The sequence below is a fragment of the Crinia signifera genome, chromosome 8 (genome assembly GCF_055691185.1).
Source record: "Crinia signifera chromosome 8, ASM5569118v1, whole genome shotgun sequence".
NCBI lineage: Eukaryota > Metazoa > Chordata > Amphibia > Anura > Myobatrachidae > Crinia > Crinia signifera.
Window position 1 is genome coordinate 16,782,990 of NC_139224.1, and position 24,527 is coordinate 16,807,516.

Here is a 24,527-nt window from a genome sequence, read left to right on the forward strand (position 1 = left end):
TCAGTGCTGATGGGTGTCATGTACAGCGCGCAGCCAGCAAATGATGACAATTACCACAACTGGCTCTTGTCTGAGCTTATTCCTCAGCATCATCCATCACGGTGAAAGCATCATTACACGGCGCGTGGATGCGGATCTGCGATGTCACAAGCTACACTGTACTCCAGAGTCTGGTCACTGCGATGTCACAAGCTACACTGTACTCCAGAGTCCCGGTTACTAGGGGTCACTGCGATGTCACAAGCTACACTGTACTCCAGAGTCCGGTTACTAGGGGTCACTGCGATGTCACAAGCTACACTGTACTCCAGAGTCTGGTTACTAGGGGTCACTGCGATGTCACAAGCTACACTGTACTCCAGAGTCCGGTTACTAGGGGTCACTGCGATGTCACAAGCTACACTGTACTCCAGAGTCTGGTTACTAGGGGTCACTGCGATGTCACAAGCTACACTGTACTCCAGAGTCTGGTTACTAGGGGTCACTGCCATGTCACAAGCTACACTGTACTCCAGAGTCCGGTTACTAGGGGTCACTGCGATGTCACAAGCTACACTGTACTCCAGAGTCTGGTTACTAGGGGTCACTGCGATGTCACAAGCTACACTGTACTCCAGAGTCCGGTTACTAGGGGTCACTGCCATGTCACAAGCTACACTGTACTCCAGAGTCCGGTTACTAGGGGTCACTGCCATGTCACAAGCTACACTGTACTCCAGAGTCCGGTTACTAGGGGTCACTGCGATGTCACAAGCTACACTGTACTCCAGAGTCCGGTTACTAGGGGTCACTGCGATGTCACAAGCTACACTGTACTCCAGAGTCCGGTTACTTGGGGTCACAAGCTACACTGTACTCCAGAGTCCGGTTACTAGGGGTCACTGCGATGTCACAAGCTACACTGTACTCCAGAGTTCGGTTACTAGGGGTCACTGCGATGTCACAAGCTACACTGTACTCCAGAGTCCGGTTACTAGGGGTCACAAGCTACACTGTACTCCAGAGTCCGGTTACTAGGGGTCACTGCGATGTGGAACGTTGGTGATAAATAGCTCCGTCCTCTATGCCGTTCAAATAGGAATAGTTTTATTTCTATTATAATAGATATTTCCTTATTTTATTATATATATATATATATACACACATACACACACACCACCCCCACATTTACATATATACTAGGTGATTCATCGCGCCCTAGGGGCGCTCTTCACACCGTCGTAAGGGGCTGCGCCCCTTAATTTGTGAACGTTTGTATATGAGAAATATGGTTAGAATTGTATGAAAGATGCCCTGTATTGCAACTTAGGTGTCCGCGAATCGCGGGAGGGGGGGTCGCGGAGGGTGCCGCGAATTGCAGGAGGGGGGGTTGTGGGGGGGTGGATGCTGCGAATCGCGGGAGGGGAGGGATTGCAGAGAATCGCGGGAGGGGGGTTACGGGGGCGGGGGTTGCGGCGAATCATGGTAGGGGGGTCGCGGGGGGTGTGCCGTGAATCACGGGAGGGGGGGTCACGGGGTGGGGTGCCGAGAATCGCGGGGGGTGTGTGTGCCGTGAATCGCGGGAGTGGGGGTTCAGGGGGGGTGTGACGCGAATCGCCACAAGAAAAAATCAACACAGAAAGGTCAACACATGTAAATGTTGACAAAGTGTGGCACTTCATTGGTGTCCATGTCGACACATGAGAATGAATATAAAAACATTCAAAAAATGAAAAAAAAAAACTTCAAAAACTCATGTCAACCTTTTTCATTGTCGACCATAGCCATGTCAGTGTTTTCCATGTGCAATTTAATTCTGGAGCTGCCGCGAATCGCGGGGGGGGGGGGTGCCGCGAATTGCGGGAGGGGGAGTCGCGGGGGTGGGTGCCCGGAATCGCGGGAGGGGGGGTTACGGGGCGGGGGTTGCGGCGAATCATGGAGGGGGGGTCGCGGGGGTGTGCCGTGAATCACGGGAGGGGGGGTCACGGGGTGGGGTGCCGAGAATCGCGGGGGAGGTGTGTGTGTGTGTGTGCCGTGAATCGCGGGGAGTGGGGTTGTGGGGGGGGGTGTGACGCAAATCGCCACAAGAAAAGATCAACACAAAGGTCAACACATGTAAATGTTGACATAAGTGTGGCACTTCATTGGTATCCATGTCGACACATGAGAATGAATATGAAAATATTCAAAAAATGAAAAAAAAACTTCAAAAACTCATGTCAACCTTTTTCATTGTCGACCATAGCCATGTCAGTGTTTTCCATGTGCAATTTAATTCTGGAGCTGCCGCGAATCACGGGGGGGTGCCGCGAATTGCGGGAGGGGGGTCGCGGGGGTGGGTGCCGCGAATCGCGGGAGGGCGGGGTTCACAGGGGTTCCGGTGGGGGGTTGCCGCGAATTGCGGGAGGTGTGGGGTCACGGGGGTTGCCGCGAATCGCGGGAGGGGGGGTTGCGGGGGGGTTTGACGCGAATCGCCACAAGAAAAAATCAACACAGAAAGGTCAACACATGTAAATGTTGACATAAGTGTGCCACTTCATTGGTGTCCATGTCGACACATGACAATGAATATGAAAAAATTTAATTAAATTAAAAATAAATCTTCAAAAACTCATGTCAACCTTTTTCATGTCGACCATAGCCATGTCAGTGTTTTGCATGTGCCATTTAATCCTGGGGCTGCTGCGAATTGCGGGGGGGGGGGGGGGTGCCGCGAATCGCGGGAGGGGGGGTCGCAGGGGGGTGCCGCCCCGAATTGCGGGAGGGGTCGTGGGGGGGTTCTTTTTGCAGCGAATCGCGGGAGGGGGGGTCGCGGGGGGTGTTTTTGCTGCGAACCGCGGTAGGGGGGGTCGCGGGGGAGCGGGTGTTTTTGCCGCGAATCGCGGGAGGGGGGGGGCGCGCGGGGGGGGGAGGTTTTGCCGCAAATCGCGGGAGGAGGGCGCTCACCTGGTGGCTGTGGAGTAGCAGTGCTGGGCAACATGGGAAGGCAGTGGGTGTCTGGCACTGTCTGTGGGCTCACTGGGCTGGTTCTCTGTCACATACCTCCCAACATGACCCTCTCCAGGAGGGACACAATGCTCGTTTCTAGACTTCCCCTTAATGTATGATTGCCATCACCTGTTTTAAACAGGTTAATTGCTCAGAAAGGTGTTCAGCACAGATGAAGGCAATCACACATTAAGAGGAAAGTCCAGGAACAGAGCGTTATAGACACAGACACCCACTTTGAGTGACAGATGTAGCCAAATATATAAGAGATATACACATACATACACACAGCTGGTACGGGCACAATTGACTTGTCCAAAGCTGCCCATTGACCGCCATGCCTCCCACAGTCACCCTGCAGGCTGGGCGGGAGGGTAGTGGCATACAGCCATGATCATTGGCTATGTCACCTCTATTCCTGGTGTCCTTTGTTCTGAGGTGATGGAAGTGTGGATGAAAGGCTGTTTGGTTCCTAGCAGAGGTCGCCCCAGATAGGAGAGACATCTACATGACAATAGCTGTGCACTTATAACAAGCAGTGGCCCGTGTGCCCCCCGGGGTGCGATGTAATCTCCGCACAGAATGTGCACTAACCTCCAGGCACGACTGACCTTTGTAAGCGCAGCAATTTCCTGTCTGTGTCACTAAATGATTCCTCTTCATTTTTAGCTCAAGTCAATAAAACGATCTTTCCAGTAAATGTTACAGAACGATTCCCGGCGGTTGGTGCACGAGGTAGAGGCACCACCGATCTGAAGATTAGTAATCTTTATATTCCTTCAGATTGTGACCAACGTCTAACGTTCTGGTGGCTGTAAAGTAATTGGTAATCCGGTATGATGATTCTCATGTGTAGAAATGCCCGTCTGATGCCCACAGGGCACCAGAAACATAAATTCTGCAACTGAAGAAACGCGTGGGTATCTTGTCTATATTCACATCAGTACGTGCGCCGTTTTCTCAGATTGGCCGCGTATGACCTAGAATCAGCCCTGGGTTATAATCTCTGCTTGTATTACACCAGGGGTGGGGCAATAAGTGGCCCTCCAGCTGTTGATGAACTACACATCCCAGCATGCTTTGCATCCGTTTCAGCATGGCCAAATAGCAAAACTAAGGCGAGGCATGCTGGGATGTGTAGTTCATCAACAGCTGGAGGGCTGCTTATTGCCCACCCCTGTATTACACCCATTACTCATTCCAGATAACCAGACCAGTGTTCCTACGTCATAGTCAAAGAGCTCCAGTTGTTGCTGTTCAGGGTAAGCAGGAGTTTGTGTTCTGAGCCTCGTGGTGAGGATTCTGCGATCATATTGGTGACAGGTGGGCAGTCAGCGTACGGCGAACTGTTATATGTGCCCCATCCGCGCCTATGTCTGTGCCAACGCTCCGACTGCTATTCAGTAAGTCGTATCTGGGCACACAGGTGATAGAACAGAAATACGTGGACGTACATATTCCTCCAACAGCTCATTAATAATTCCAGTTTTGTTACATTAGTGTCCCTTAGGACATATAATTATCCATTGTATACTGCAGAAGGCATTGCTGGTTGTGCAGGTCCCTTGCCAGGGTATGTAAAAGGCCTACCCTTTGCCCCAATAGGCAGGTGTGTGTGATGCAGCAGCCATCTTAGTTCACAACGACAATGAGTACAAAGGATCTTAAAATGGCGTATACTGTGGAATATTTCTCTCTTACTGTGATTTACGGAAGACTATATAAGAGCTGAATTTGCTATATAAATAAGTAATAAGTCTAATAAGATGAAGAATGGGATTTTGAAAGTGCAGGATGCCTGGAAAACAGCAAGTCTATCTCATGGACAGAAGCATATACGGAGATAGGATGTGTCTGCATACGAAGATACAAGGCCAAAGAGGCGACAGTGCTAAAGCTGTGTACACATGGAGCAATGTGATCGCTAGCAATATATTGCTCAGTGTCTCCTTTTCATCACTGCCAAAGGGGGGCACAGCCAGATGCTCACCTGCCGACATGCTTCTCCGTGGTAGGGGTCTGTCCGTCGCTGACCTTTGCCGCGGGATGGGTGTCAGTCCGCCGCTGACCTTGCGAACAATGACCATTAGGGGCTACACACGGGAGTGCGCAGCCGGCGATTTATCGCCCACAGCGCTACAAATCACTGGCAATGAGCGACCATATTGCTAGTGATATGTGCTGAAATTGCCCCCGTGTGTACACAGCTTGAGACTCAAGAAGGCTCAATACTTAGGACATACTTGCCTACTTTTAAAATTTTCCTCTCCGGGAGAAGATTCAGTGGTGGGGGTTCAGGCATAGCGGGTTCTGAGCTCCTCACCAACACCCACCCACCCACCCCCCCGCCGCTGGAGCAGCGAGTCTGCATGCACCCCCACCATAGCAGCAGGGCAGGGCCAACCAACACCGCTGCCCACCCCCCTTCTCTCCCTCATGGCAGCGAGTCTGTCCACACACACACCCCCCCCCCCCCACTGCATCAGTGGGTTTGGCCGCACCCCCACCCCCAGAGCAGCGGGTCTGCCCGTTACCCCACCCCCGTAGCAGTGCACCCCAGAGCAGCGGGTCTGCCCGCAAACACCCCCCCCCCCCAGCAGTGGGCATGCCCGCCCTCGGGGGGCTGGGTCTGCACGCAAACACACGGCCATACCCGCTGCTCCAGCTAGGGGGGGGTGCGGGCGTGGCCCCTTACGACGGTGTGAAGAGGGCGAACAACTTTATAAAAATGTACTTTATAAAAAAATTTAAAAAAAGTAAAGCATTGTCATTAATTTTACAAGTCCACATAAGCGGGCAATTATATCAGTGTACATCAATATATATACAGTAAGGGTAGTAAATTACTTATTTATAGTATAAGTCTGTATTCACACAGGTAAAAAACAAAATGGTGGCTTGTGACCAAGCACGGAATGTGGAGGAGGGAATGCAGTGATTCCGGAGCCTGACTGACTGGGGACGTGTTACATTCAGGTAGGGGGGTATACATTAGTAGTGATTATTATGGGGGTTACTAGTGAGGCACAGGGAGGTAGTGCCCCGCACAGGGGCTGGGCTATGTTTGATTTTGCTGATTTCCATTATTTGCTGGAAAAGATGTGCACATACACATTGTACCAATATACCCCCCTACCGAGCCAATTACCCCAGCTCACCACTATATATAAATACACAACACACACAGACTTAAGGAAATGATTGATGTGGTTGAGGTACTGTAGCTCCTCTCCATACTTTATATTCCATCCCTGTAGAGATGCAATCTGACAGCAGAGATCCAGCTTGGGAATAGGCTGCTGTATGTAGAAATAGGATGGAGGCTCCCCCGCGGTCTTCATCTCCCAACACCAGACAGGATCACCAAATGACTTACAAATGAATGGTTCCGCGGCAACGGGAGGGCTGCAGTACGGAGGAGACACACCGGGCAGTGATTGTGTCTAATTGTGTATACAATGATTTTCCCAGTGTGTGAGTACAAATATATCTCTCTGCCGCACCGGCGGCTGTACAGCCATTATTGGATTTCCCTGAATGCAGGGCATGCACAATGAGGCTCATTCAGGTGCGGTCACAGAGAGGCTATTGCATACACACAGGGGCGCAGTGCGTACATGCAGCGAGTGTATTGCGATGGCAGCCGCGGAACGCATCTGTAGGGCACTTGTTCCCAACCTCAGTCCTCGAGTCACATAAATAGTCCAAGGTTCTGGATTGTATCGCTGTAAGGTACTTATGAGTTATCCGGGCGTCCGATTTTTAAATCGGGTCGGATCGGGAACATCGCATCGCATGCGACCATCGGATGCGATGCGATGCGATGACCCGATTTTTCCATAGGAATCAATGTTAAAATGGACTGAGTCCATTTTAACATGGAATTCAATGGGAAAAAGGGTCCTTTTCATACCCCTACTATCCAAGTGGGCATGGAGTTGGATATAAACCTGTGGCGAGCGTAGCGAGCCACCGAGCCCGAAGCGTGGCGAGCGTAGCGAGCCCCCGCGAGGGGACACAGAATACCGTCCCCTCGCGGGGCTCGCTTCGCTCGCCACGCTTCGGGCTCGGTGGCTCGCTACGCTCGCCACAGGTTTATATCCAACTCCATGCCCACTTGGATAGTAGGGGTATGAAAAGGACCCCTTTTTCCATAGGAATCATTTTAACATTGATTCCTATGGAAAAATCGGGTCATCGCATCCGATGGTCGCATGCGATGCGATGCGATATCGCATCGCATCGCATCTGATTGTATGCCTTAACTTAAGGCATACAATCAAAAAATCGCAGCCCGGATAACTCACAAGTACCTGCTGTAACTTTACACCTCTGCACAGAGGCTTCTTCCACCACAATTGTGTTCACACTCTGATTGACTCGCAGCCTGGCAAGTCCATCAGACGGACACCCGCCCCTCGCCCACTGTGCCCCCCGCACGGCTGCGAATGGATGATTTACATAATCATCCATTCGCAGACAGGGAGAAATCATTCGATGTCGCCGACCATCGAATGATTTCTCCCGTGCACGCAGTTCAGAGACACCTATATATAGTCACTCTAAACTGCGGGCGCCCTGTGCAAGGACAGGGCGGGCAGCTGACAGCCGGTGATGTCAGCTGCCCGCCCCCCGCATGTCCTTCACGGCCTCCTTAGCCTGGAAACGCCCAGCGTTCTCATGGAATGCCCATGGAACGCTGGGTGTTCCCATATACTGATGGGGCTGCCCAGAGTCCCCCACCCTCTCCCTTCCTCGGCGTGTAGGGTACGTGCACCTGGCAAACCGAAAGTTTGCTGTGGGTGCACATGCACAGAAACTCGCCTGCGCAGACACTAAACATCGGTCCTCCGTGTGAACCCATATGCGGCCATGGCTTGACTTGTTTGCAGAGTCTGATTTACATGAAGTAGATCTACGCTGCAGTTCCTTAACTCCACCACTATGTGTCCTCAGTGTCCCATGTAATTCGCAGTCCCAATGGCGTTAAATGTTCTGTATCTATGGAGGCTGCAGAGCGCTCCGTATACAGAAGTCACAGATGTACATTATGTTTTCCAGCTCGCACCGGAACACAAGGAAAGTGCCCAGTGTGCAAAAATTTATCTCCTGCAACAACAGTTCTCTTCCTGCTGCCTCTGTGTAATCAGGACTGCGAGATGTGATAACATGTTACACGCTGTAATGTTATGCAAAGCCGCGTGCATTGGGGTTAGGTTATCATACAGCAATATGAATGGCTATCGCTGCATGTCCTGCAGTTTATTTAATGTTTAATGCAGGAGAAATCAGAGGTTTTTTTCCTGGCATTAACCTACTTTCCGCAGGACGGCGTTTCCTCCGACTACTGGGTTTTGGCTGATGGGTGGAGAGGTTCCCTAGCATGGTAAATAACATTGTGGCACATAACACATAGGTATTCAGGACTAGCATTACTGCCTCACTGCACTGAGGTCATGGGTTCGATACCCACCCTGGCCTTAACTATGTGAAGTTTGTATGTTCTCCCCTAGCTTGCGTGGGTTTCCCCCAGTTTCACCAAAAATATACTGGTAAGTTAATTGGCTCCCACCAAAGTTAACCCTAGAATGTCTGTGTGTGCGTGTGCATGTGGTAGGAATATAGACTGTAAGCTCCACCGGGCAGGGACTGATGTTAATTGTCATATATTCTCTGTACAGCGCTGCGGAATGTGTGTGCACTATATAAGAAACTAATAAACACCTCCCATAGGGAATCACTGGACTAAGCTGCTTACAGTACCCATATATCGTCTCTCCTCATCCATCCTCTTGACCCTGGCCAACATTACTGGGTCCAAGATCCTCTGCAATCTAGTGGTATGTAATCCTTCCTTGTGCATCAATGCCTATTCCCCTATAGAGTGTAAGCCTGTGAGCAGGGCCCTCCTACCTCTATGACTGTCTGGAACTACCAGATTGTTTAAGCACAGTGTCCAATTTGCTGTGCTATATAAGAAATCTTTAATAATAGATGGAGACACAACCCTCCAATACATACTTGCCTACTTTTAAGTTCACCTCTTCGGGAGAAGCCCGGAGAGGCAACACGTCAGGGGGTTTGGGGCAAGGCTGTCTTCACTTGGCCTTAAATGACACGAAATGACGCGATCGCGTCATTTTAGCCCCGCCCCCTCTCCGCGGACCCGCGATTTCAGGTAATTACACCAGCGTGCAAGGGAGGATCGGGGGCAATTAGCAGAATGCGGGAGACTTGCCCACCTTCACGGGGGGCCGGGAGAAGGACCCGATTTCCGGGAGGCTCCCAGCCATTCCGGGGAGGGTAGGCAAGCCTCGTTACATCAGCTATAAAGCTCTGCACTCAGAGCTCCTATTTATGCCAGTTGGGGTGTATTAGTAGGTAAGCGGGGAGCTAATACGGAACAGGAAACGCTGCTTCCTGATAGTGACTCACGGTCACTAAATCGCTAAATGTGGTGTGGTGTGAAGTGGTATCATATGATGATTGGGTGTTCTACAGATCAGTTACACTAGCTGCAAGGGCGGAGAAACGCAAGGCCGAACCCATAGGTGAATTAGGATATGGGCCCAGTGATCAATTCTATATCCATGCTCTTATTATTGCATGGAGAGGACATCGGTTTTGGGGTGACATAGCGTTGTAAGTCCCAGTCACCTAGGGCCCACATTCTCTGCAATGCCCATAATTCTGACGCGTCTGAGCCCCTGGAATGTAAATTGGGACTATCAGACAAGTGGAATCACAGGCACATACTATTAGTAGAAGTCGGAAGCTTGCAGAGGTCCATGGGTGGGGTGGGGGGTGCAGTGATGTCATCACACAGTGTTGTAAAAATCCTCCTGTATGTGCAATACAGGGCACACCGGCTCATTCACTAAAGGCCCTGGATCAGTTTACTCTACCACAGAGGCCATGTGCATGGGTTCCGGCTATTACAGAAACAACCCGCTTGTAGTGGTCCAAGTGGATAAGCAACACTAGGACCCCTCGCCATTATACCGAAAGTGTACAAGAAAATCACATAGAAAACCAGTTCTATGTTAGAAATGGTTAACGCTGCTCCACACCTCTATAGGGGGCACGTTGGAGCCATGCCTGGCAGAGCACGTTAAGTGTTCCTCCGTTCGGGTGCATTGACATTACGGTTAGGTTATTCTGTAATTGTGCCGGGCTGGGACTAGTGAGGTACAAACCACAAAGCATCATAGCTATGTTCGTGTATACCAGCAGGTCTCTGTGCCTGTATGGGTGCTGGGGGTGTCCCATGCCATAAGTACCTCCCAAGCTAAACAGACGAACAGCTATTAGAGCCAGTCCTGTATTTAATGGAAGGTACAAACCACAAAGCATCATAGCTATGTTCGTGTATACCAGCAGGTCTCTGTACCTGTATGGGTGCTGGGGTGTCCCATGCCATAAGAACCTCCCAAGCTAAACAGACGAACAGCTATTAGAGCCAGTCCCTGTATTTAATGGAAGGTACAAACCACAAAGCATCATAGCTATGTTCGTGTATACCAGCAGGTCTCTGTGCTTGTAAGGGTGCTGGGGTGTCCCATGCCATAAGTACCTCCCAAGCTAAACAGACTAACAGCTATTAGAGCCAGTCCTGTTTCTGCTGTAAGGTACAAACCACAAAGCATCATAGCTATGTTAGTGTATACCAGCAGGTCTCTGCACCTGTATGGGTGCTGGGGTGTCCCATGCCATAAGAACCTCCCAAGCTAAACAGACAAACCATTATTAGAGCCAGTCCTGTTTCTGCTGTAAGGTATAAACCACAAAGCATCATATCTATGTTAGCAGGTCATTGTGCTGTAAGGGGTGCTGGGGTGTCCCATGCCATAGACACCTCCCAATGTTTTTATATGCAAACTTGTGGCAAGGTAATCCAAGTAGCGCAGATCAGAGCTGCATTTGCAGAGCAGCCACGTTCTGCAGGGTACGTGACCCAGGGGAATATACAGAGACATGAACATGCGAAGTAACGCCTGATTTATGTACATTACTCTAGTGTCTAATAAAAAACAAAGACAATAAGTCAGAACTCAGCCATTATTGTTAGTACATGGGATTTCAGCAGTAAATATGGAGACATATGGCTGATCCCCAAACCTTTACTGGGGGCATCATTTTCATCCGGCCATAACTATGGGTAGTAGCTATGTAATGTTTCTGGGTGGGTTTCCTCAGAGGGCTCCACTTTCCTCTCACACTCCATAGATAGGACCACTAGCAGTTTACCGTCCACAGTATAGAGGAAGAAGACCCCGAGCCCATTTATTATGTAATACTTGCACCTAATTCCCCATAAACACCCCTTTTAGTGAGTTAGCCACATATATTAAGTATCCCCAGAATGTACAACAGAGGGAATGCAGCAGGAATCTCCGATCCCTCCGGCTCCACCCGCAGCTGCACCATCACTCGGTTCTATGGGGGATGTGATGTTGCCCGATTCATCAACATCAAGCAGCATCGCATTGGGTCCGGGAGCTAACGACATTCTGAGATGACGGTAGCCTATGGGCGGGATGCCGTTAGAATCCCGGCGGTCGGAATCCTGGCTGTCAAAATCCCGATGCCGGAATCCCGACTACCAAAATCCAGACACGTTCTCCCTCTATGGGTGTCCACGACACCCATAGAGGGAGAATAAATTGTGCCGAGTGTTGCTAGGCACCAGGCCCACTGGGCGGCGAGCGCAGCAAGCCCGCAAAGGGGGGCAATCCATGCCCCCCCCTTGTTGGGATTTCGTACCAATCACCTGTGGGCAACTGACCTCACTGCAGTGTGTGTCTGTGTGTGTGTGTGTGGGGGGGGGTTTGGTCAGCGCTGACTGCGCATGTGCAGATCCCCGGCACTCGGCTGGGCGCATCACAGGGACGGGCTTCTTCGGAACCCCTGTCCCTACAAGTACAGGAAGGTAAATCCAGCCCAGATCACAGTGTATATGCGATCCTATAATAAATGGGCCTCCAGAGAGGTAGGGCCCAATGTACAGCAGGGTATAGTATGAGGCCGGAATGTACAGAGCTACTGACCACAGATTACTTACAGCTCCATGAAGATGAAATAATTTTTTTTTGTCTCAAAAACATCGACCAGCTGTAAGATGTTGGGATGCTTCACCCTATAGGAAACAACCACAGTGAGGGTCCGGGGGTCACTACAGACATTTACCAGGGGCATTACTGTTACAAGGTGCTGCGTTATACATAATGGGCCCAATTCAGGTTGGATCGGTCCCCAGCGTATTGGGTGTACGTATTAGCGAATATACACACGTACAGGGCCGCTGTGCGAATGCCTTTAGCGACTATCACAGCACATAGCGGGGGAAGGCAGTGGGCAGACAGGGGGCTGGCGCATGGGGAAGCCCAACATTTCCTGGGTGTGTCCACAAAAACAGTGTCAGCGCCAAGGAAAAGGATTGGTGTCCTCGTGCGAACGCAGGTGCCTGCATAGGGCAGGGGTCTGACATCACATGACCCGTTCTCAGCCATTTAGGAGCCAGATACAGGTCAGTGTGAACTGACTTTGATTTGCGAATGCCTAAAAAAATTATTTGTTGGTCGCCATCAATGTTGCGGCTGTATTCTTGCATGCGAAGGGATATGTGAGCGCACACATGCATTTGTACGCCACCACGTATATACAAGGGGTTGAAGGGGCGAGCTGCATTAACCCGCTTGCTTAGTATTAAACGACTGCTGCTTAGCGAGTGAACCTGAATCAGGCCCAATGTGCGCTATGCATTATAGGAAGTGTGTCTAGCAGTGGTATACATAATGGCCCTTATTCTGGTTCGCTCGCAAAGGCAAATTCCTTCTCAAATGGACAAAACCATGCTGCACTGTAGGGGGGCAGATGTAACATGTGCAGAGATAATTAGACTTGGTGAGATATTTTGTTTCTGTGCAGGGAAAATACTGGCTGCTTTATTTTGACCCTGCACCCCCACCCAAATCTGATTCTCTATGCACAAGTTACATCCGCCCCATGGTTTTTGTTCATTTGAGAAGGAAGTTGCCTTTGCGAGTGAACCAGAATAAGGGCCAATGTGTGTGTGTGGGGGGGGGGGGGGGGGGGAGGGGGGTTATTCTGGTTGATTCGCAAGGCTGCGAATCTGCAGCCTTGCGAGTCCACCACACCCCGGCACCACCCATTTGCAAGGGTGACTCGCTTGCAGGGGCTAGCGAATGGCTGTTACTCAGTAACATCCATTCATAGGGCAGGGGGGAACCTCCCACATCTTTCATTGGTCACCGACCAGGTAGCTCTGAGCAACCTTACATATGCGTGCATGCTGGGGAGGAAATGGGAGGGCAGCTGTCATCCGGTGATGTCAGCTGCCAGCGCACTCGCGTCACGGCCACATTAGCATGGTAACGCCCAGGGTTCTCATGGGACCGCCCATGAAATGCTGGGCATTATCATATGCTAATGGAGCCGCCCCACGCCCCTCTCCGCCCCCCCCCCTCCCCGGGATGTTGGGTGCGTGCACCTGGCGAATGTTCGCCGTGGGTGCACACACCCTGGGTATGCACATGTGCAGAAATGCGCACTAACGAAACATCGGTTCCTGTGCAAACACATGCTAGCTGGGAATGCGCCGATATACTCACATTTTTAGGATGTTAATCTCATTTTTGGCTGCTTTCCTGACCTTCCGCCCATCTCGCTTCAAAAACCTTTTACAGGTGTAAAGTTTTCCCGAAGATTTTTCTTTGGCTCGAAAGACTTCACAGAATTCTTCCCTGAGAAGAACAGTGAGGATGAGACTGAGGCCACGGTACTGTCAGTCACTAATACAGACGTGGGTCCCTTATATAGTGTAGTGAGGGTGAGACTGAGGCCACGGCACTGTCAGTTACTAATACAGACATGGGTCCCTTATATAGTGTACTCAGCATTACAGGTATATGTAGTGAGGGTGAGACTGAGGCCACGGTACTGTCAGTTACTAATACAGACATGGGTCCCTTATATAGTGTACTCAGCATTACAGGTATATGTAGTGAGGATCAGACTGAGACCACGGTACTGTCAGTTACTAATACAGACATGGGTCCCTTATATAGTGTACTCAGCATTACAGGTATATGTAGTGAGGATGAGACTGAGGCCACAGTACTGTCAGTCACTAATACAGAGGTGTGTCCGTTATATAGCGTACTCAGCATTACAGGTATATGTAGTGAGGGTGAGACTGAGACCACGGTACTGTCAGTCACTAATACATACGTGTGTCCCTTATATAGTGTACTCAATATTACAGGTATAGGTAGTGAGGAGGAGACTGAGGCCACGGTACTGTCAGTTACTAATACAGACATGGGTCCCTTATATAGTGTACTCAGCACTATAGGTATATGTAGTGAGGGTGAGACTGAGGCCACGGCACTGTCAGTCACTAATACAGACGTGTGTCCCTTATATAGTGTAGTGAGGATCAGACTGAGGCCACGTCACTGTCAGTCACTAATGTAGACGTGGGTCCCTTATATAGTGTACTCAGCATTACAGGTATATGTAGTGAGGATGAGACTGAGGCCACGGTACTGTCAGTCACTAATACAGACGTGTGTCCCTTATATAGTGTACTCAGTATTACAGGTATATGTAGTGAGGAGGAGACTGAGGCCACAGTACTGTCAGTCACTAATACAGACGTGTGTCCCTTATATAGGTAGTGAGGGTGAGACTGAGGCCACGGCACTGTCAGTCACTAATACAGACGTGTGTCCCTTATATAGTGTAGTGAGGATCAGACTGAGGCCACGTCACTGTCAGTCACTAATGTAGACGTGGGTCCCTTATATAGTGTACTCAGCATTACAGGTATATGTAGTGAGGATGAGACTGAGGCCACGGTACTGTCAGTCACTAATACAGACGTGTGTCCCTTATATAGTGTACTCAGCATTACAGGTATATGTAGTGAGGAGGAGACTGAGGCCACAGTACTGTCAGTCACTAATACAGACGTGTGTCCCTTATATATTGTACTCAGCATTACAGGTATATGTAGTGAGGGTGAGACTGAGGCCACGGCACTGTCAGTCACTAATACAGACGTGTGTCCCTTATATAGTGTAGTGAGGATCAGACTGAGGCCACGGTACTGTCAGTCACTAATACAGACGTGTGTCCCTTATATAGTGTACTCAGCATTACAGGTATATGTAGTGAGGAGGAGACTGAGGCCACAGTACTGTCAGTCACTAATACAGACGTGTGTCCCTTATATAGGTAGTGAGGGTGAGACTGAGGCCACGGCACTGTCAGTCACTAATACAGACGTGTGTCCCTTATATAGTGTACTCAGCATTACAGGTATATGTAGTTAGGGTGAGACTGAGGCCACGGCACTGTCAGTCACTAATACAGACGTGTGTCCCTTATATAGTGTAGTGAGGATCAGACTGAGGCCACGGTACTGTCAGTCACTAATACAGACGTGTGTCCCTTATATAGTGTACTCAGCATTACAGGTATATGTAGTGAGGAGGAGACTGAGGCCACGGCACTGTCAGTTACTAATACAGACGTGTGTCCCTTATATAGTGTACTCAGCATTACAGGTATATGTAGTGAGGATCAGACTGAGGCCACGGCACTGTCAGTCACTAATGCAGATGTGGGTCCCTTATATAGTGTAGTGAGGGTGAGACTGAGGCCACCGTACTGTCAGTCACTATTACAGACGTGGGTCCCTTATATAGTGTAGTGAGGGTGAGACTGAGGCCACGGCACTGTCAGTCACTAATGCAGACGTGGGTCCCTTATAGTGTCCTCATCATTACAGTTATGTGTAGTGAGGATCAGACTGAGGCCACTTTACAGCTGTTAAAAATGCAGATGTGGGTCCTTATATAATGGAGTATTGTCTGTAAATAAAAGCAGTCTGTTGTGAGTGAAGGTAGGCTGGCAGCGCCGTGTGAGTGAGGGGAAGCCGGCGGCGCAGTGTGAGTGAGGGGAGGCCGGCGGCGCAGTGTGAGTGAGGGGAGGCCGGCGGCGCAGTGTGAGTGAGGGGAGGCCGGCGGCGCAGTGTGAGTGAGGGGAGGCCGGCGGCGCAGTGTGAGTGAGGGGAGGCCGGCGGCGCAGTGTGAGTGAGGGAGGCTGGCAGCACTGTGCAAGGCTGGCAGCGATGTGCGATTGAGGATGAGACTGAGGCCACGGTACTGTCAGTCACTAATACAGACGTGTGTCCCTTATATAGTGTACTCAGCATTACAGGTATATGTAGTGAGGAGGAGACTGAGGCCACAGTACTGTCAGTCACTAATACAGACGTGTGTCCCTTATATATTGTACTCAGCATTACAGGTATATGTAGTGAGGGTGAGACTGAGGCCACGGCACTGTCAGTCACTAATACAGACGTGTGTCCCTTATATAGTGTAGTGAGGATCAGACTGAGGCCACAGTACTGTCAGTCACTAATACAGACGTGTGTCCCTTATATAGTGTACTCAGCATTACAGGTATATGTAGTGAGGAGGAGACTGAGGCCACAGTACTGTCAGTCACTAATACAGACGTGTGTCCCTTATATAGTGTACTCAGCATTACAGGTATATGTAGTGAGGGTGAGACTGAGGCCACGGCACTGTCAGTCACTAATACAGACGTGTGTCCCTTATATAGTGTAGTGAGGATCAGACTGAGGCCACGGTACTGTCAGTCACTAATACAGACGTGTGTCCCTTATATAGTGTACTCAGCATTACAGGTATATGTAGTGAGGAGGAGACTGAGGCCACGGCACTGTCAGTTACTAATACAGACGTGTGTCCCTTATATAGTGTACTCAGCATTACAGGTATATGTAGTGAGGATCAGACTGAGGCCACGGCACTGTCAGTCACTAATGCAGATGTGGGTCCCTTATATAGTGTAGTGAGGGTGAGACTGAGGCCACCGTACTGTCAGTCACTATTACAGACGTGGGTCCCTTATATAGTGTAGTGAGGGTGAGACTGAGGCCACGGCACTGTCAGTCACTAATGCAGACGTGGGTCCCTTATAGTGTCCTCATCATTACAGTTATGTGTAGTGAGGATCAGACTGAGGCCACTTTACAGCTGTTAAAAATGCAGATGTGGGTCCTTATATAATGGAGTATTGTCTGTAAATAAAAGCAGTCTGTTGTGAGTGAAGGTAGGCTGGCAGCGCCGTGTGAGTGAGGGGAAGCCGGCGGCGCAGTGTGAGTGAGGGGAGGCCGGCGGCGCAGTGTGAGTGAGGGGAGGCCGGCGGCGCAGTGTGAGTGAGGGGAGGCCGGCGGCGCAGTGTGAGTGAGGGGAGGCCGGCGGCGCAGTGTGAGTGAGGGAGGCTGGCAGCACTGTGCAAGGCTGGCAGCGATGTGCGATCGAGGGAAGGCTGGCAGCGCTGTGCGATCGAGGGGAGGCTGGCAGCGCTGTGCGATCGAGGGGAGGCTGGCAGCGCGATCAAGGAAAGGCTGGCAGCACTGTGCAATCGAGGGAAGGCTGGCAGCGCTATGCGATCGAGGGAAGGCTGGCAGCGCTGTGCGATCGTGGGAAGGCTGGCAGCGCTGTGCGATCGAGGGAGGGCTGGCAGCGCTGTGCGATCGAGGGAAGGCTGGCAGCGCTGTGCGATCGAGGGAAGGCTGGCAGCGCTGTGCGATCGAGGGAAGGCTGGCAGCGCTGTGCGATCGAGGGAAGGCTAGCAGCGCTGTGTGAGTGAGGGAAGGCTGGCAGAGCTGTGTGAGTGAGGGAAGGCTGGCAGAGCTGTGCGATCGAGGGAAGGCTGGCAGCGCTGTGCGATCGAGGGAAGGCTGGCAGCGCTGTGCGATCGAGGGAAGGCTGGCAGCGCTGTGCGATCGAGGGAAGGCTAGCAACGCTGTGTGAGTGAGGGAAGGCTGGCAGCGCTGTGTGAGTGAGGGAAGGCTGGCAGAGCTGTGTGAGTGAGGGAAGGCTGGCAGAGCTGTGTGAGTGAGGGAAGGCTGGCAGAGCTGTGTGAGTGAGGGGAGGCTGGCAGCGCTGTGCAAGTGAGGGAAGGCTGGCAGAGCTGTGTGAATGAGGGGAGGCTGGCAGCGCTGTGTGAGGCTGGCAGCGCCGTGCGAGTGAGCGAGGCTGTAACATTGCTGTGTATACTAGTGCTGTTCAGTTTCGTGGTCTCATACTTACGTCTTGATGAGCTGACCGAGGTCATATCTGTCACTGACTTCTGTGGGTTGATTGTAATCCTTCTTGTCACCTAAAGTCACACATCCAAACGGCATTGCCCAGCTGCGGAGAGAGAGTACAATGTAATGTATACTGCAGAGAACACCGTCATCACACGTCCTATATATTACACATATTACACAATGTAATGTATAGTGACTGGTGCACTACAGCTGCTGAGAACACTGTCATCACATGTCCTATATATTACACAATGTAATGTATAGTGACTGGTGCACTACAGCTGCAGAGAACACCGTCATCACACGTCCTATATATTACACAATGTAATGTATAGTGACTGGCGCACTACAGCTGCAGAGAACACCATCATCACAAGTCCTATATATTACACAATGTAATGTATAGTGACTGGCGCACTACAGCTGCTGAGAACACCGTCATCACACGTCCTATATATAACACAATGTACTGTATAGTGACTGGTGCACTACAGCTGCAGAGAACACTGCCATCACAAGTGTTATATATCATATTATTATAATTTTATTTACAAGGCGCCACAAGTGTTTCGCAGCGCCGTACAAAGGAACACTACAGGGAGACAAAACTTGGCATACCATTGAATAAATAACAAAAATACAGTACAAATAAAGAGCGCCACAGATCAATACACATTACAGCTTAAATATAAGTAGTGAGGACTCAATCAACATACAACTAGAGGCTTGAAGCCAATGATGGAGATGAGTATGCAGACGAAGATGGTCACTGAGTGTGTGAGTATAGGAGAGCTGTGAGTGACATGTGAAGAGAAGAGGGCTTTGACAACAGGAGGGAAGAGGGCCCTGCTCGGAGGAGCTTACAATCTAGTAGGAAGGGGAGACAGACAGATTACAAGAGGTGCAATAAGGTGTCCTTATTATTACACAATAAGGACACGGAACTGACGCCATATTCATGTTACCTGCTATATCACCCCAGGCTACAGGTTACGGGACCTCCGCCTGTGTCTGGCGCAATACGACAAGTGTTTATTAGCCTGATGTAATCTGCGAGTTTGGTGTGTGTGTGCTGTGTGCCCCATTTATCCCATACCTACCTACCCATCTATACACCCGTCTTACCAACCCGTCTACCTACTGTATCCTGTTCCAGTATTGCCGCATTGCATATATACGGGCACACAGGAACGCTATGTGGCTGTGTACGCTCACACCTGTGGTTTCACAATGTAAGGTATTTCGATCACAGGATGCGGGTGTAGTCACATACCTATCTACATACCTATTTACCAACCTATCTACATACCTCTACCTACATACCAGTCTACCAACCTTTCTACATACCGGTCTACCAACCTATCTACATACCGGTCTACCAACCTTTCTACATAACGGTCTTCCTATATACCTACCAACCCCTTTACATACCTACCAACCTTTCTATATACCTATCTATCAGTCTACCTACCTATCTACATACAACCTATCTACCAACCTACATACCTGTCTACATGCCTATCTACATATCTATCTAACAACCTGTCTAAGTACCTATATATCAACCTATCTACATACCTCTACCTACATAGCGGTCTACCAACCTATCTACATACCGGTCTTCCAACCTTTCTATATAACGGTCTTCCTATATACCTACCAACCCCTTTACATACCTACCAACCTTTCTATATACCTATCTATCAGTCTACCTACCTATCTACATACAACCTATCTACCAACCTACATACCTGTCTACATGCCTATCTACATATCTATCTAACAACCTGTCTAAGTACCTATATATCAACCTATCTACATACCTCTACCTACATAGCGGTCTACCAACCTATCTACATACCGGTCTTCCAACCTTTCTATATAACGGTCTTCCTATATACCTACCAACCCCTTTACATACCTACCAACCTTTCTATATACCTATCTATCAACCAGTCTACCTACCTATCTACATACAACCTATCTACCAACCTATCTACATATCTATCAACATACCTGTCTTCCTAACTACTGTATCTATAGATTGTAAGCTTGCGAGCAGGGCCCTCTTATCTTTGAATGTTTGTAAATACCCAGTTTGTTGTATCACAGGGGATTATTCTGGTTCACTCCTTCTGGCAAATTCTTTCTTAGATGGACAAAACCATGTGCAGTGCAGGGGGGCAGATGTAAATTGTGCAGAGAGAATTCGATTTGGGTGAGTTATTTTGTTTCTGTGCAGGAAAAATAATGGCTGCTTTATTGTTACACTGCAATATAGATCTCACTTTGAAGTAAAACCCCACCCAAATCTAATTCTCTCTGCACAAGTTACATCTGCCCCACCTGCAGTGCACATGGTTTTGTCCAGCTAAGAAGGAATTTGCCAGAAGGAGTGAACCAGAATAACCCCCACTGTCTCCTTTGTAAAGTGCAACGGAATCTGATGTGCTATATAAGAAACTTAATAAATACATAAATAAATGAAGAAATATACCAACCTGTCTACATACCTATTTGTCTAGATACCGGTCTACCTACTTACCTGTCTATATACCTATCTACCAATCTTTCTAAATACCTACCTACATTCCTTTCTAGCATCCCATCTACCTACCTATCTACTAACTTGTCTACTATCTACATATCTACCTACTAACCTATCTACTTACCTGTCTATAGACCTGTTTACCTACCTACCAACCGGTCTAAATACCTATCTATCTACCAACATACCAACCTGTCTACTTGTCGACATACCCTTCTACCAACCTGTCTACATACTTATTGACATAACTGTCTATGCAGCTACCAACTTGTCTACCTACATACCTATCTACCTACCAACTTGTCTACCTACATACCCATCTACCTACCAACTTGTCTACCTACATACCTATCTACCAACCGACCTGTCTCCCTATCTACATACCTACTTACCATCCTGTCTACCTATCTACCAACTTGTCTACCTACATACCTATCTACCAACTTGTCTACCTACATACCTGTCTACCAACCTATCTTTGTACATGCATACCTATATACCAACCGACCTGTCTCCCTACCTATATACCTACTGACCAACCTGTCTACCTATCTACCAACTTGTCTATGTACATACCTATCTACCAACCTATCTATGTACCTGTCCTCATACATACCTATCTACTATCCTGTCTACCTACCAACCTGTCTATACGGACCTGTCACCGTCCGTCCCGACGGTGTAATGGTTAGCATTACTGCCTCACAGCAATTAGGTCACTGGTTCTATCCCCACCATGGCTCTAACTGTGTGGAGTTTGTATATTCTCCCCGTGCTTTGCGTGGGTTTCCTCCAAGTACTCCGGTTTCCTCCCACAATCCAAAAATATACTGGTAGGCTAATTGGCTTCCAACAAAAATTAACCCTAGAATGTCTGTGTGTGCATGTACATGTGGTAGGGACTGATGTGACTGCTTAAATATTCTCTGTACAGCGCTGCGGAATATGTGTGCACTATATAAGAAACTGTTAATAAAGAAATATACCTATCTACCAACCTTTCTACATACCTTTCTACTTATCGACATACCTATCAACCTACCTACCAACCTGTCTATACGGACCTGTCACCGTCCGTCCCGACGGTGTAATGGTTAGCATTACTGCCTCACAGCAATAAGTCATTGGTTCTATCTTCACCATGGCTCTAACTGTGTGGAGTTTGTATATTCTCCCCATGCTTTGCGTGGGTTTCCTCCAAGTACTCCGGTTTCCTCCCACAATCCAAAAATATACTGGTAGGCTAATTGGCTTCCAACAAAAATTAACCCTAGAATGTCTGTGTGTGCATGTACATGTGGTAGGGACTGATGTGACTGCTTAAATATTCTCTGTACAGCGCTGCGGAATATGTGTGCACTATATAAGAAACTGTTAATAAAGAAATATACCTATCTACCAACCTTTCTACTTATCGACATACCTATCAACCTACCTACCAACCTGTCTACTTATCGACATACCTGCCTGCATCCCTATCTACCGACCTGTTTACCTACTTATCGACATACCTGTTTACCCATCTAGCAACCTGTCTATCTACATACCTATCTCCCAACTATTCTACCTATCTACATACCTATCTACCAGCTTGTCTACCTACCAACCTTTCTACCTACCTACCTACCTGTCTATATACCTGTCTACCTACCTACCTGTCTATATACCTGTCTACCAACCGATCTACTCATCTACCTACATTCCTGTGTACATATATATCTCCAAACCTGTTTAACCATCTACCAACCTGTCTACCTACATACTTATCTACCTACCAACCTGTCTACATACCCATCTACCAACTTGTCTACCTACCTATCTACATATCCATCTACCAACTTGTGTACCTATTTACCAACTTGTCTACCTATCTACACACCTTTCTACCAACCAACCTATCTACCGACCCAGTGGCAAACACTGGATTTTTAGAAGGGGGTTTCCAAATGTTATCCAAAGTCTCCCACTCTGCAGCACATTGGAGGAGTATGGGAGTCTAGTGAACCGGTAACAGTCCTGAATATTGGTCTTTTTATACGTAGGTACTTGTGTACAATCACGGCTCCCACGATGTCCATCGTATAGTAAAAAATCGCATCGCATGCGATTTTTAACAGAAATGCATCCAAATGCATTGAAATTAGTATCAAACATGTTCAATGGCCCCCAAATGTCATTTTTGAGGCTGTACCACCCCCACTATGAACGCGAACCCGAAGCATGGCGAGCGTAGCGAGCCCGCGAGGGGCGGCTGTACGCGTCCTACGACCTTTTCATACCCCCACTATTCATGTCGGCATGGAGTTGAGAATAGAAAGTGTGGCGAGCACAGGTATACGCGTCCCCTCGCGGGCTTCACAGGTGTCCGGCTGCGCTCGCCACGCTTCGGGCTCGGCTGCTCGCTGCGCTCGCCACACTTTCTATTCTCAACTCCACGCCGACGTGGATAGTGGGGGCATGAAAAGGTCGTAGGACGCGTACCGCCGCCCCTCGCGGGCTCACTGCGCTCGCCACGCTTCGGGTTCGCGTTGATAGTGGGGGTGGTACAGCCTCAAAAATGACATTTGGGGGCCATTGAACATGTTTGATACTAATTTCAATGCATTTGGATGCATTTCTGTTAAAAATCGCATGCGATGCGATCGCATGCATTTTTTTTTTTTCAAATCGCATCCCATCGCATGCCACTACATTTGGCATGCGATGGGAGTCGTGAAAGTACACAAGTACCTTTTTATATACTGGATACAATATGTAATACATGGTTGAGAGCCACTGGTCTATAGTATAGGCTGTTTAAAATGTTAAAATAAGATAAATGGTCAGAAAAGGGTTAAGCTGCATGCTATAATAAATAAATACACAAACATAATAGAACCAGTATTGCACTTCCTAAGCTCACATTCTCCCACCTCATGTTATGGCTCCTGTCTCTTCCTCCTGGCAGCTACTCTCAGATCCACACACACAGACCCAGCAAACTTGGTAGAAGAAGCCGCTCCCACAGGGCATGTGCAGCAGCTCTGCTCTGTCCCTTACACGGATGTAGTGGCAGCTCTATTGATAATATTATATACCAGTGCTATTGTCATAATTTAAGGCACTTGTTAAGAGGAGGGGGCTTTCTGTGCAGCCAGAAACCCCCCCCCCCCCCTGCGTTTGCCTATGCAATCTACCACCTATCTATAGATCTGTCTACCTACCACCTATCTACAGATCTACCTAACTAACAATTTCTATCTACCTACGGCTTTAGGCTGCAGCTGTGTTATTGTGTTTGCCGTAAATGCTCTGCATGCATTCCCCTGGGAGCAGAGCACTGTGCACCCGCAGAGCGATGCGTAGTGACAGCACGCAGGGGCTGTGAGCTCACTGACCTGAAAAAAAAGCACTTAGGGGGAGAAACGCTTACTACCTCTAGGATTAGTACAAACTTAACCTCTGCGCTGCCAGATGGAGAGGCACAGGCTCTGCGGTTACATATACAGATAGTAAATACACAGCTATCAGCACAACTCACTGATGACAAGGTAAGAGGCACAGACTGGTGTGAGTGTATGGGGAGCTGCTAATTGTGGCACATTCCAGGTCCGGGCCCACACCTAATGCCTGCGCTATCTGCACCTACCAGGTCCGGGCCCACGCCTAATGCCTGCGCTATCTGCACCTACCAGGTCCGGGCCCACGCCTAATGCCTGCGCTATCTGCACCTACCAGGTCCGGGCCCACACCTAATGCCTTGCACTATCAGCACCTACCAGGTCCGGGCCCACGCCTAATGCCTTGCACTATCAGCACCTACCAGGTCCGGGCCCACGCCTAATGCCTGCACTATCAGCACCTACCAGGTCCGGG

At 49.3% G+C, this 24,527-nt stretch overlaps 1 protein-coding gene across 1 annotated transcript in view; it reads right to left on the reverse strand.

The window, feature by feature from the left end:
* The window catches only part of CAMKV (CaM kinase like vesicle associated), a 104,807-nt gene that overhangs the window by 8,563 nt on the left and 71,717 nt on the right, over positions 1 to 24,527 (reverse strand). The window contains exons 2-4 of the mRNA XM_083155839.1: positions 18,123 to 18,224; positions 13,599 to 13,730; positions 12,029 to 12,103 (exon numbers count right to left, since the gene is read on the reverse strand). Coding sequence (XP_083011965.1) covers positions 12,029 to 12,103; positions 13,599 to 13,730; positions 18,123 to 18,217 — 302 coding nt within the window. The 5' untranslated portion in view covers positions 18,218 to 18,224. The remainder of the gene's footprint in view (positions 1 to 12,028; positions 12,104 to 13,598; positions 13,731 to 18,122; positions 18,225 to 24,527) is intronic.